General features: G+C 49.7%; 1 protein-coding gene across 1 annotated transcript in view; it reads left to right on the top strand.

Moving 5' to 3' along the window:
* LOC129834628 (myosin-binding protein C, cardiac-type-like) overlaps window positions 1–14,696 on the top strand; it is a 63,579-nt gene that overhangs the window by 18,795 nt on the left and 30,088 nt on the right. The window contains 6 exon segments of the mRNA XM_055899803.1: window positions 1,610–1,675; window positions 9,306–9,472; window positions 9,734–9,856; window positions 12,198–12,335; window positions 12,566–12,671; window positions 13,864–14,030. Of these exon segments, the coding sequence (XP_055755778.1) occupies window positions 1,610–1,675; window positions 9,306–9,472; window positions 9,734–9,856; window positions 12,198–12,335; window positions 12,566–12,671; window positions 13,864–14,030 (767 nt within the window).

Raw genomic sequence — 14,696 nt, 5'->3', positions numbered from 1 at the left:
AATAGTATCTTTACAGTCCTTTGGATATGTGAGAGAAATAACTATCTGGCAATGCCAACTTGTCAGGAGTGGAGCTGCTAAGTAGAGAAGTGGACCATCAGGAAGGTAGTGGCGGGAGGGGTGTTTGCTGCAACATTGGGGGTTCATATCCAAACAATGGAGCCTCTGATTACCAAAAAGACTTCAGGGAAAGCTTTTCAGTCCCTCTTTCTCACTGCTTTCCTTTTGGGTCAAACAGAGCCAGTTTCTGGGAATATGTAACTTCCTCGCTGGAATTTGAGAAGACAGCCTTGGTGTGAAAGAGACAGGGTTTGACCTAACTCATCTTTTAAAGAGACCGCCTTAGATGTTAAATCCACTGGGTCATCCTTTAGCTTGACAGCTTGAACACTGTCATTGTGTCGACTTTGACAGAACCAGCTTCTGGTTTGGAGGTGAGAGAGTACAATAGGCTGGGCTAACAAGCAGCTTAACAGCACACCAACTTTATATGTCACTCAAACTCTCTCTCTGATCTACCTCTGGGTCTTATCAAAACAGCGGAGCCAGCTGCACAAACATTGAGACGACGTAGTGAGTTTTGGTCTTGCCCCTGGTTTGATGGTATTGAAAGTGCCAGGATGTGTTAAGACACACAGGTTTTTCTGTGGCACTGGTTCTCCAGGGCTGTCGGATGAGAGATATCACTGGAGGAAGTCACCGCCGTGTGTTGTAATTCTACCACATAAACCACCAGGCCCTCGTTTAATCCTGATCACTTCAGAGATCAGAGGAAAAAGATAAACACTTCCAGCCGCATATAAAACTGCTGTCCTCGCCCTGAGATCCCTCATCACATTGATCAGTGTGGAATACAGATTCCATGGGGATTTTGACCAGGTGCTGGCATTCACCTTGAGTGCCTTGTTTTTTGTTTGGAAGATTGTTGCTTCTCATGGTTACGCTAGTACAGGGTAAGCATCTATCTCTCCAGCCAAACATCTGTCCCTCCATCCTGTCTTTTATTCTTCTGTCTTTTCATTCATGAAACCACCCCTCATCCATCCACCCCTCATCTATCCATCCATCCATTGATCATCATCTTTCTTTCTGCCAGAAAAGACAGCCTGTCTGTCTCTATCCGTCTATATTATACTATATTTACAGTGCATCCCAAAGCTCTCTTTGTTTCTTACCCCTTCAAATATATATCTGCTCCCTGCGTTCCACCTTGAAAAAATGTCAAGACCCTTTCTGCACTGTCTATAATTGTCCCCCATTATGAAATCGGGGAGGGGACTGTGGATTTATCTCTGTCCGTTCCTTCGTACGTTAGTCACACAAGATATCTCAGATAGCACTGGCCTGATTTTGAAAAAAACGTGGGTGAATGATACATCTTGCCACAGAGATCCGGCATTTACAAAATTACACTGATTTGTCCAAGGCAGGAGCTATAGTAATTAACAGAAAATTGGCCCAAGGGGCATCATTCGTAGGGGACAACATGTTTGCTGTTGTTTTCAAGGGTGCTGCTCATCTCTTATGGTGATGATGATAACCAAACTGTCAGAATACATTGCTTTGATAGGGTACTGACATTGTGTTATTGGCACTGGTATTTCTACAGCAGTGTGGATGGAAGTGAGGAAGCAGGAGAGTTGGACTTCAGTGCCTTGTTGAAGAAAAGGTGAGTGTGAATTATCTCTGATTATTTCAGAACAAAAAGTTGAGTAACATAATTATTTTCCAAATCAGTAAGCTTGTTTCTCTTGGGCATGTTATCTCACTGTGTCCATCTCTCTTTGTCACCCCCCCCCCCCCCCCCTATACAGAGAGTAAGTGACTACTACTAGTTTACCCAACAGATTGGATTAATGGACATGTTTTCCCAGTTACTTTTTCACTAACCTGAATTCAGGTCAGTCTTGCTGCCTACTCACAATGTATCTTGAGTCCTCCTGCTAATCTCACACTGGTCCCAGACTACTTCTGCCTAGCACCCTCGCACACCTCATGCCCTGTAGAAGACTCTGTCACTTCCACCACACAAGCTAGAACACATTACACTATTAGATAAAAAGGTTCCAAAACAGTTCTTCGGCTGTCCCCATAGGAGAACCCTTTTTGGGTCCAGGTAGAACCCTTTTTGGATCCAGGTTAAACCCTTTTGGATTCCATGTAGAACCCTCTGTGTCACGATCGTGTGGAGGATTGATGGACCAAAACGCAGCTTTAGGAAAATAAGCCATCTCCTTTTATTGGTGAAGAAGGCAAACGAAACAAACACACTTACGAACTAAACAAAACAAGAAAACGATCGTGAAGCTAAACAACGATGTGCACACACAGGCTACAAACGTATCACATAGACAACTACTCACAACAAATGAAAGCCTATGGCTACCCTAAACAAGGCTCCCAATCAGAGACAACCGAAATCAGCTGTCTCTAATTGGGAACTCATTCAGGTAACCATAGACTCTCCTAGACAACTAAACATACATAGACAACGCTAGACACATGTACTCAACACAAACCCATATACTACACCCAACAACCCCTTTACCATAGAAACACCCAAAACCAACAAAACACAAACATTCCCCATGTCACACCCTGACCTAACTAAAATAATAAAGAAAACAAAGAATACTAAGGCCAGGGCGTGACATAACCCCCCCCTTAAGGTGCGAACTCCGGGCGCACCATTACACAGTCTAGGGGAGGGTCTGGGTGGGCTTCCATCCACGGTGGCGGCTCCGGCTCTGGTTGTGGTCCCCACGTCACCACAGTCCCTAACCTTCTCCTTAGCTTCCTCCAAATGACCCCCCTCCACATTAACCCCATTGCATTAAGGGGCAGTTCCGGACTAAGGGGCAGCTCCGGACTAAGGGGCAGTACCAGGGTAAGGGGCAGTACCAGGGTAAGGGGCAGTACCAGGGTCAGGGGCAGTACCAGGGTCAGGGGCAGTACCAGGGTAAGGGGCAGCACCAGGGTAAGGGGCAGCACCAGGATAAGGGGCAGCACCAGGATAAGGGGCAGCTCCGGACTGAGGAATGGCAGCTCCGGACTGAGGGACTGCAGCTCCGGACTGAGGGACTGCAGCTCCGGACTGAGGGACGGCCCATGGCTGGCTGACAGATCTGGCTGCTCATGGCTGGCTGACGGATCTGGCTGCTCATGGCTGGCTGACGGATCTGGCTGCTCATGGCTGGCTGCCGGATCTGGCTGCTCATGGCTAGCTGACGGATCTGGCTGCTCATGGCTAGCTGACGGATCTGGCTGCTCATGGCTAGCTGACGGATCTGGCTGCTCATGGCTAGCTGACGGATCTGGCTGCTCATGGCTAACTGACGGATCTGGCTGCTCATGGCTGGCTGACGGATCTGGCTGCTCATGGCTGGCTGACGGATCTGGCTGCTCATGGCTAGCTGACGGATCTGGCTGCTCATGGCTGGCTGACGGATCTGGCTGCTCATGGCTGGCTGACGGCTCTGGCTGCTCATGGCTGGCTGACGGATCTGGCTGCTCATGGCTGGCTGACGGATCTGGCTGCTCATGGCTAGCTGACTGATCTGGCAGATCCTGTCTGGTTGGCGGCTCTGGCAGATCCTGTCTGGTTGGCGGCTCTGGCAGATCCTGTCTGGTTGGCGGCTCTGGCAGATCCTGTCTGGTTGGCGGCTCTGGCAGATCCTGTCTGGTTGGCGGCTCTGGCAGATCCTGTCTGACGGACGGCTCTAGCGGCTCCTGTCTGGCTGGCGGCTCTAGCGGCTCCTGTCTGGCGGACGGCTCAGTAGGCTCATGGCAGACGGGCGGCTTTGCAGGCTCATGGCAGACGGGCGGCTTTGCAGGCTCATTGCAGACGGATGGCTCAGATGGCGCTGGGGAGACGGATGGCTCAGATGGCGCTGGGAAGACGGATGGCTCAGATGGCGCTGGGGAGACGGATGGCTCAGATGGCGCTTGGCAGACGGGCAGTTCAGACATCGCTGTGCAGACGGCAGACTCCTGCCGGCTGAGGCGCACTGTAGGCCTGGTGCGTGGTGCCGGGACTGGTGGCACCGGGCTGGGGACACGCATCTCAGGGCTAGTGCGGGGAGCAGCAACAGGACGCACAGGACTCTGGGGACACACAGGAGGCTTGGTGCGTGGTTTAGGCACTGGTGGTAAAGGGCTGGAGACACGCACCATATGGCTAGTGCGTGGAGGAGGCACTGGTGGTACTGGGTTGGGGCGGGGAGGTGGCGCCGGAAATACCGGACCGTGCAGGCGTACTGGCTCCCTTGAGCGCCGAGCCTGCCCAACCTTACCTGGTTGTATGCTCCCCGTCGCCTGACCAGTGCGGGGAGGTGGAATAACCCGCACCGGCCTATGTAGGCGAACCGGGGACACCATGCGTAAGGCTGGTGCCATGTACGCAGGCCCGAGGAGACGCACTGGTGACCAGATGCGTTGGGCCGGCTTCATGACATACGGCTCAACGCTCAGTCTAGCCCGGCCGATACGTGGAGCTGAAATGTACCGAACCGGGCTATGCACGCGTACAGGAGACACCGTGCGCTCTACTGTGTAACACGGTGTCTGCCCGTACTCTCGCTCTCCACGGTAAGTACAGGGAGTAGGCTCAGGTTTCCTACCTGACTTCGCCACACTCCCTTTAAGGCCCCCCCCAAGAAATTTTTGGGTTGTACTCACGGGCTTCCAGCCTTGTCTCCGTGCTGCCTCCTCATATCGCCTCCTCTCGGCTTTAGCTGCCTCCAGCTCTTCACGAGGAAGGCGATATTCTCCCGGTTGTGCCCACGGCCCCTTACCATCCAGTATCTCCTCCCATGTCCACGAATCCTGTGTAGGTGGGTCCTGTTGCCGCTTTCCATGCCGCTTGGTCCTGTATTGTTGAGTAGTTCTGTCACGATCGTGTGGAGGATTGATGGACCAAAACGCAGCTTTAGGAAAATAAGCCATCTCCTTTTATTGGTGAAGAAGGCAAACGAAACAAACACACTTACGAACTAAACAAAACAAGAAAACGATCGTGAAGCTAAACAACGATGTGCACACACAGGCTACAAACGTATCACATAGACAACTACTCACAACAAATGAAAGCCTATGGCTACCCTAAACAAGGCTCCCAATCAGAGACAACCGAAATCAGCTGTCTCTAATTGGGAACTCATTCAGGTAACCATAGACTCTCCTAGACAACTAAACATACATAGACAACGCTAGACACATGTACTCAACACAAACCCATATACTACACCCAACAACCCCTTTACCATAGAAACACCCAAAACCAACAAAACACAAACATTCCCCATGTCACACCCTGACCTAACTAAAATAATAAAGAAAACAAAGAATACTAAGGCCAGGGCGTGACATAACCCCCCCCTTAAGGTGCGAACTCCGGGCGCACCATTACACAGTCTAGGGGAGGGTCTGGGTGGGCTTCCATCCACGGTGGCGGCTCCGGCTCTGGTTGTGGTCCCCACGTCACCACAGTCCCTAACCTTCTCCTTAGCTTCCTCCAAATGACCCCCCTCCACATTAACCCCATTGCATTAAGGGGCAGTTCCGGACTAAGGGGCAGCTCCGGACTAAGGGGCAGTACCAGGGTAAGGGGCAGTACCAGGGTAAGCGGCAGTACCAGGGTCAGGGGCAGTACCAGGGTCAGGGGCAGTACCAGGGTAAGGGGCAGCACCAGGGTAAGGGGCAGCACCAGGATAAGGGGCAGCACCAGGATAAGGGGCAGCTCCGGACTGAGGAATGGCAGCTCCGGACTGAGGGACTGCAGCTCCGGACTGAGGGACTGCAGCTCCGGACTGAGGGACGGCCCATGGCTGGCTGACAGATCTGGCTGCTCATGGCTGGCTGACGGATCTGGCTGCTCATGGCTGGCTGACGGATCTGGCTGCTCATGGCTGGCTGACGGATCTGGCTGCTCATGGCTGGCTGACGGATCTGGCTGCTCATGGCTAGCTGACGGATCTGGCTGCTCATGGCTAGCTGACGGATCTGGCTGCTCATGGCTAGCTGACGGATCTGGCTGCTCATGGCTAGCTGACGGATCTGGCTGCTCATGGCTAACTGACGGATCTGGCTGCTCATGGCTGGCTGACGGATCTGGCTGCTCATGGCTGGCTGACGGATCTGGCTGCTCATGGCTGGCTGACGGATCTGGCTGCTCATGGCTGGCTGACGGATCTGGCTGCTCATGGCTGGCTGACGGATCTGGCTGCTCATGGCTGGCTGACGGATCTGGCTGCTCATGGCTGGCTGACGGATCTGGCTGCTCATGGCTAGCTGACTGATCTGGCAGATCCTGTCTGGTTGGCGGCTCTGGCAGATCCTGTCTGGTTGGCGGCTCTGGCAGATCCTGTCTGGTTGGCGGCTCTGGCAGATCCTGTCTGGTTGGCGGCTCTGGCAGATCCTGTCTGGTTGGCGGCTCTGGCAGATCCTGTCTGGTTGGCGGCTCTGGCAGATCCTGTCTGGTTGGCGGCTCTGGCAGATCCTGTCTGACGGACGGCTCTAGCGGCTCCTGTCTGGCTGGCGGCTCTAGCGGCTCCTGTCTGGCGGACGGCTCAGTAGGCTCATGGCAGACGGGCGGCTTTGCAGGCTCATGGCAGACGGGCGGCTTTGCAGGCTCATTGCAGACGGATGGCTCAGATGGCGCTGGGGAGACGGATGGCTCAGATGGCGCTGGGAAGACGGATGGCTCAGATGGCGCTGGGGAGACGGATGGCTCAGATGGCGCTTGGCAGACGGGCAGTTCAGACATCGCTGTGCAGACGGCAGACTCCTGCCGGCTGAGGCGCACTGTAGGCCTGGTGCGTGGTGCCGGGACTGGTGGCACCGGGCTGGGGACACGCATCTCAGGGCTAGTGCGGGGAGCAGCAACAGGACGCACAGGACTCTGGGGACACACAGGAGGCTTGGTGCGTGGTTTAGGCACTGGTGGTAAAGGGCTGGAGACACGCACCATATGGCTAGTGCGTGGAGGAGGCACTGGTGGTACTGGGTTGGGGCGGGGAGGTGGTGCCGGAAATACCGGACCGTGCAGGCGTACTGGCTCCCTTGAGCGCCGAGCCTGCCCAACCTTACCTGGTTGTATGCTCCCCGTCGCCTGACCAGTGCGGGGAGGTGGAATAACCCGCACCGGCCTATGTAGGCGAACCGGGGACACCATGCGTAAGGCTGGTGCCATGTACGCAGGCCCGAGGAGACGCACTGGTGACCAGATGCGTTGGGCCGGCTTCATGACATACGGCTCAACGCTCAGTCTAGCCCGGCCGATACGTGGAGCTGAAATGTACCGAACCGGGCTATGCACGCGTACAGGAGACACCGTGCGCTCTACTGTGTAACACGGTGTCTGCCCGTACTCTCGCTCTCCACGGTAAGTACAGGGAGTAGGCTCAGGTTTCCTACCTGACTTCGCCACACTCCCTTTAAGGCCCCCCCCAAGAAATTTTTGGGTTGTACTCACGGGCTTCCAGCCTTGTCTCCGTGCTGCCTCCTCATATCGCCTCCTCTCGGCTTTAGCTGCCTCCAGCTCTTCACGAGGAAGGCGATATTCTCCCGGTTGTGCCCACGGCCCCTTACCATCCAGTATCTCCTCCCATGTCCACGAATCCTGTGTAGGTGGGTCCTGTTGCCGCTTTCCATGCCGCTTGGTCCTGTATTGGTGAGTAGTTCTGTCACGATCGTGTGGAGGATTGATGGACCAAAACGCAGCTTTAGGAAAATAAGCCATCTCCTTTTATTGGTGAAGAAGGCAAACGAAACAAACACACTTACGAACTAAACAAAACAAGAAAACGATCGTGAAGCTAAACAACGATGTGCACACACAGGCTACAAACGTATCACATAGACAACTACTCACAACAAATGAAAGCCTATGGCTACCCTAAACAAGGCTCCCAATCAGAGACAACCGAAATCAGCTGTCTCTAATTGGGAACTCATTCAGGTAACCATAGACTCTCCTAGACAACTAAACATACATAGACAACGCTAGACACATGTACTCAACACAAACCCATATACTACACCCAACAACCCCTTTACCATAGAAACACCCAAAACCAACAAAACACAAACATTCCCCATGTCACACCCTAACCCATATACTACACCCAACAACCCCTTTACCATAGAAACACCCAAAACCAACAAAACACAAACATTCCCAATGTCACACCCTGACCTAACTAAAATAATAAAGAAAACAAAGAATACTAAGGCCAGGGCGTGACACTCTGTGGAAAGTGTTATATATGGAACCCAAAAGGGTTCTCCCTGGAATCAAATAGGGTTCTTCAAAGGGTTATCTTACGGGGACAGCAAAAGGACCCTTTTAGGTTGTAGATAGCACATTTTCTTCTAAGAATGCAGGAGATTTAGCACACATCTGAATGCAATAGAAGCTTTCACAACACTTTGTGGTCTGCATCTCTTTCTTCCCTATGAGTGTCACTGCATCATCACAATGAGTCATTACTGACTCTCCAGACCTTCCTTCGATATCCAGTCACAACTTTCAAAGCAATGGTTTATTTCCGCCCCATCACACACAAAAATTGTTCCATCTCACTCAATCCCTTAATGTCAAACCCATCTCCTAGTCTAGTGGATTTCATGCCCTGGCATTTACCTTGATGTCATGCATTGACCTATACTGGCAAACACATTGTTTTTAGGGTCTCTTGTTTGTTGAAAATGTGAATGTTTTTTCAAAATTCACAATACAGTATAAATTATTATGATTTGATGTTCTATATAATTCTGATTAATCGGAATTCATTTTCAATATTTTACAATAGCTATGGCACTTTTATGTATGTCTGCAGACTATTGCAGCAGAAAATATATGTGTTGTAGTTGTTGTGCTTATTTGCGGTCTTCATGGGTGGGTTCTAGGGTGCTATAATTCAATTTTGGGTACTGCAATGTATATTTGATGAATTTTTTAATCTGTTTGGTTTGTCGCTTGGGTTCTGCTTCGGAATGAGTGCAGCAGTTGTTTTAAAGGTTCACCAGGTCATCGGTAAGAAACAATTGTTGTCGATGTAATAATATGTTATCTGACTGTTATGTGAAGACTGCAATGAGTTTGAGTGAAACCTGAATGCAAATGTGACTTGGAAAATTGTAATGGAAAATTGCAAATAATGAAGAAAATGTATAAGTAGGCCTATTGAGCATGGATAGACCTAACTGTTACTGTGCATGGTCAGTAATGTAGCCTAATGATAATGCTAAGTGATGGCTTCAGACATTGGCTTACCTTGTCCCCTTGTGTCCTCTTTCTGTGCCAGTGCCTCTAAATCCCAGGTCAAAAGTGAGCCTGATGAGGATGTATGGGAAATCCTCCAGAAGGCTAAAGCCAGTGAGTATGAGAAGATCGCCTTCCAGTATGGCATCACAGACCTGCGTGGGATGTTGAAGAGGCTGAAGAAGATGAAGGAGGAAAAGAAGAGTGAAGGTTGGTATCTCTATCTTTGTGAAACCAACACTTATCCTTCAGCTCATACATTATGCATCCTGAGATTGAACCCGTCCTAAAATGGACACCGCAAATACCCATTTAGGTACTCATCCCTTCAGTCATCCCTCCATGGAAGCCTCCATTGTAGAAGCTAGCTACTATATCTGTATTTACAGCTAAATGTTACCTCTGCAGATCAGTATTGTTACCTATAGGAAAAGTAATGGCTCTCCACGTGTCTCTGTCTCCAAACCCCAGCTTTCCTAAAGAAGCTGGACCCTGCCTACCATGTAGAGAAAAGGCATAAAATGAAACTATGCATTGAGGTGGCCAATGAAGACGTAGATGTAAAATGGCTGAAGAATGGGCAAGAGATTTACATTTACATTTACATTTACATTTAAGTCATTTAGCAGACGCTCTTATCCAGAGCGACTTACAAATTGGTGCATTCACCTTATGACATCCAGTGGAACAGCCACTTTACAATAGTGCATCTAGATCTTTTAAGGGGGGGGGGGGGGGGGGGGGCAGAAGGATTGCTTTATCCTAGGTATTCCTTGAAGAGGTGGGGTTTCAGGTGTCTCCGGAAGGTGGTGATTGACTCCGCTGTCCTGGCATCGTGAGGGAGTTTGTTCCACCATTGGGGTGCCAGAGCAGCGAACAGTTTTGACTGGGCTGAGCGGGAACTGTACTTCCTCAGTGGTAGGGAGGCGAGCAGGCCAGAGGTGGATGAACGCAGTGCCCTTGTTTGGGTGTAGGGCCTGATCAGAGCCTGAAGGTACTGAGGTGCCGTTCCCCTCACAGCTCCGTAGGCAAGCACCATGGTCTTGTAGCGGATGCGAGCTTCAACTGGAAGCCAGTGGAGAGAGCGGAGGAGCGGGGTGACGTGAGAGAACTTGGGAAGGTTGAACACCAGCCGGGCTGCGGCGTTCTGGATGAGTTGTAGGGGTTTAATGGCACAGGCAGGGAGCCCAGCCAACAGCGAGTTGCAGTAATCCAGACGGGAGATGACAAGTGCCTGGATTAGGACCTGCGCCGCTTCCTGTGTGAGGCAGGGTCGTACTCTGCGGATGTTGTAGAGCATGAACCTACAGGAACGGGCCACCGCCTTGATGTTGGTGGAGAACGACAGGGTGTTGTCCAGGATCACGCCAAGGTTCTTAGCGCTCTGGGAGGAGGACACAATGGAGTTGTCAACCGTGATGGCGAGATCATGGAACGGACAGTCCTTCCCCGGGAGGAAGAGCAGCTCCGTCTTGCCGAGGTTCAGCTTGAGGTGGTGATCCGTCATCCACACTGATATGTCTGCCAGACATGCAGAGATGCGATTCGCCACCTGGTCATCAGAAGGGGGAAAGGAGAAGATTAATTGTGTGTCGTCTGCATAGCAATGATAGGAGAGACCATGTGAGGTTATGACAGAGCCAAGTGACTTGGTGTATAGCGAGAATAGGAGAGGGCCTAGAACAGAGCCCTGGGGGACACCAGTGGTGAGAGCGCGTGGTGAGGAGACAGATTCTCGCCACGCCACCTGGTAGGAGCGACCTGTCAGGTAGGACGCAATCCAAGCGTGGGCCGCGCCGGAGATGCCCAACTCGGAGAGGGTGGAGAGGAGGATCTGATGGTTCACAGTATCGAAGGCAGCCGATAGGTCTAGAAGGATGAGAGCAGAGGAGAGAGAGTTAGCTTTAGCAGTGCGGAGCGCCTCCGTGATACAGAGAAGAGCAGTCTCAGTTGAGTGACTAGTCTTGAAACCTGACTGATTTGGATCAAGAAGGTCATTCTGAGAGAGATAGCAGGAGAGCTGGCCAAGGACGGCACGTTCAAGAGTTTTGGAGAGAAAAGAAAGAAGGGATACTGGTCTGTAGTTGTTGACATCGGAGGGATCGAGTGTAGGTTTTTTCAGAAGGGGTGCAACTCTCGCTCTCTTGAAGACGGAAGGGACGTAGCCAGCGGTCAAGGATGAGTTGATGAGCGAGGTGAGGTAAGGTAGAAGGTCTCCGGAAATGGTCTGGAGGAGAGAGGAGGGGATAGGGTCAAGCGGGCAGGTTGTTGGGCGGCCGGCCGTCACAAGACGCGAGATTTCATCTGGAGAGAGAGGGGAGAAAGAGGTCAAAGCAGAGATCTAATCAACTGGAAAGTAGCCATCAGCGGAAAGGGTTTTCTGAGCTTGCATTCAAATTGAATGAATTACTGATGTACCATCTCTTACAAATGTGTGTGCAACACATGCTTATTCAGCAACTCAACAATACAATTATCTATCTCTCGGATTGCTGTATATGCCATGCTAACGTTTCTCTTCTCTCCCCCGACGCAACACATGGATGGACTGTGCTGATCTTGCTGACCTTTCATGAACAACAAGTAAGTACTTTCATCATTTCAAGCAGCACATCTGTGATTGTTTTGCTAGGTACCAACAGTAGCAAAGGGCTGAAATAAGCTACACAGGAATACGACTGTCAACCATTGTAAATATGGAAGCTTTTTGGGGTCTCCACACTGCTGTCTACTCTGAAAACATGATGATGACTGATGTAAAACTGTTATGCTATCAACCAATTTACCAACTATCTATACAATGTATCATCAACAGGATGACAGTGTTACACAGAAGGCTATTGTGGTTTGAATGTTGTCTATGTCTGTCAATAAGGAACATTTATTTTATTATGAAAGGTGTTGGTGAATAATTGAGTGGATAATGAAAGTTCTTGTCTATCTACCAGGTACATCTTTGAGAGTGTTGGCAACAAGCGATACCTCACCATCAACCACTGCTCACTGTCAGACGATGCCACATACACTTGTGTGGTCTGAGATGAGAAGTGCACCACAGAGCTCTTTGTCAAAGGTACATGTGAGACAACTGAAAGTGGACAATCAACGGTCCAACATCAATGTTTCATTTGTACACCAGTTTGAATGCATTTCACACTAACATTATATTTGTGCCTGCGTGATGTTTAAGATAGCATCATGACATAACAAGGGAAACTCACAACAAGGGAAATATGATTATTTGCTAAGGTGCCTGGTGGTATAATGGTGGTTGTTATTGTTTCTTTCTCTGTGTGTCTGCAGAGCCTCCTGTCACTATTACAAGTAATCTGGAGGACCAGATGGTCATGAAGGGTGAGCGGGTGGAGTTAGAGTGTGAGGTGTCAGAAGAAGGGGCTACTGTCAAATGGTAAGACGTTCCCTCAACCCACAAATCAAACTCAAACACTTCCATACCATAGAAGGTGTGAGGAGGTCAACAATGGGTGCCATACCAGACAGTATTATAAGATTTACAAAGTGCCAAGTCCCTGACCGAGGACATCAAAAGCATGGCCTGGCATACTGTTCACATTACGTCATTTCACAACAACTCGGAAAGACACAACAGATGGCTGTAATAACTAATATGGTGACATTGTGGTAGATTAGGTTTCATATAGGAAATTGCTGTATTTTGTGTTTCCCTTGTTAGAATTAATCCACATATCAGATCTTGGTTTGAGGATACATTACTCTGGTTGTAAGGATTGAAACAGATGTAGTTTTTGACTCTGCGCTGCACATTCCTCACATGTCCAGTAGATGGCATTTGTGTCGCTCATGGCTTTAACGTGTTAGTCACCCCCAGGCTGTGACTTCCCTGATTGACAGGCAGATGCTGACCTTCCTGTCAGTGTTTTAGGTACAGTGTCTCTGCCACATTGTCTCTGCCACAATGTCTCTGTCACAGGGTCTCTGCCACAGTGTCTCTGCCACAGTGTCTCAGTCACAGTATATCTGCCATAGGGCTAGGCTGGATATCACAACATGCAGTAAATTATCCGCCACATGAAAGGTCAGACAGGGCTGTTAGCATGTCCCCTGTCCTTTAGCGGGAAAGTAATCGTGAATTATGGTCACCCATCCAAAATACAGCATTGTGATGTTCCTGGAATTGGGCCTAACCATGGGCACATAAATAAATATCTATTCGCCAATTTGTTTCTTTGGGCAAACATACAGTATCAGATTGCAATGATACAACTGTTAATACCTGTGCAACTGTGCCTTCATTGGTGAAAATTAAATAGTTGTGGTAAAGTGATGACCATTCAGAAAAGTGACATATTGAGGACATTTGTCAGTGCCGATTTGTAATGCAAAATGGCTGACAGTGTTACATCGGCAACTCTGTAGCACATTCACTAGATACTGTCTAACATAACCTCAAATCAAAGCTGTTATAGTGACACCTCTGACTGTTTATAAAGTCTTTATATAGTGTTGCTTAATATATATATATATATGGAAATGTTGATGTAGAAATGTAGATTCAATTAATCGGACAATAATGGAGAATTTGAGACTGCTAGTGCTCATGTGGTGCTCTATCTCTGCAGGGAGAAAGATGGTGTGGAGCTGACAAGGGATGAGTCCTTCAAGTACCGCTTCAAGAAAGATGGCCGCAAGCACGTCCTCATCATTAATGAGGCAACTAAGGAGGACTGTGGCCACTACACAGTTAAAACCAATGGTGGTGAATCTATGGCTGAACTCATGGTGTCGGGTAAGTGCTTACGTCAGACAACACAACAGATTGAAATACATCTCTGCTCAACAATGTTGAACATGATAGCTAGTATCCTGGGGTCCAACCACCTGCAGTCCATAAAGCATGTCCAGTTTAAAGACAGACAAAGCAATCTTTGAACTAGAGTACTGGGCTGAAGATTAAAAAAAACAATGTGAATCTTCTTCCTCAACCTTCACCGAGACCCAGCCTACTCTTATGTTCCTGTCACTCCAAGCAAGCCCCTGTTCTGTCTAACCTTGAAACATGGCTGCCCACGCCATCAACCATGTCACTATGTCAAAGTTACAGCACAGACACAAGTCTGTCCAAATACCGGCTAAAGTTAGAAGACATGGCCCATATATTTTATCTGAAGGGTACAGGCTGGCGCAGGTGACCCTCAATTGTCTATATGTGTCTTTGTCTGTCTCTGTCTCTGTCTATCTCTCTCTCTCTCGCACTCTCTATGTCTCTCTCTGTATGAGTTCTGTCTCTCTCTGTTCTCTCTCTGTTCTCTCTGTGTTCTCTCTCTTTCTCTCTCTCTCTCTCTCTCTCTCTCTCTCTCTCTCTCTCTCTCTCTCTCTCTCTCTCTCTCTCTCTCTCTCTCTCTCTCTCTCTCTCTCGCTCGCTCTCTCTCTCTCTCTTTCTCTCTCTCTCTCT

This window comes from Salvelinus fontinalis, chromosome 35, assembly GCF_029448725.1.
Source record: "Salvelinus fontinalis isolate EN_2023a chromosome 35, ASM2944872v1, whole genome shotgun sequence".
Taxonomy (NCBI): Eukaryota; Metazoa; Chordata; class Actinopteri; order Salmoniformes; family Salmonidae; genus Salvelinus; species Salvelinus fontinalis.
This window is presented reverse-complemented; position numbering and strand designations above follow the sequence as displayed.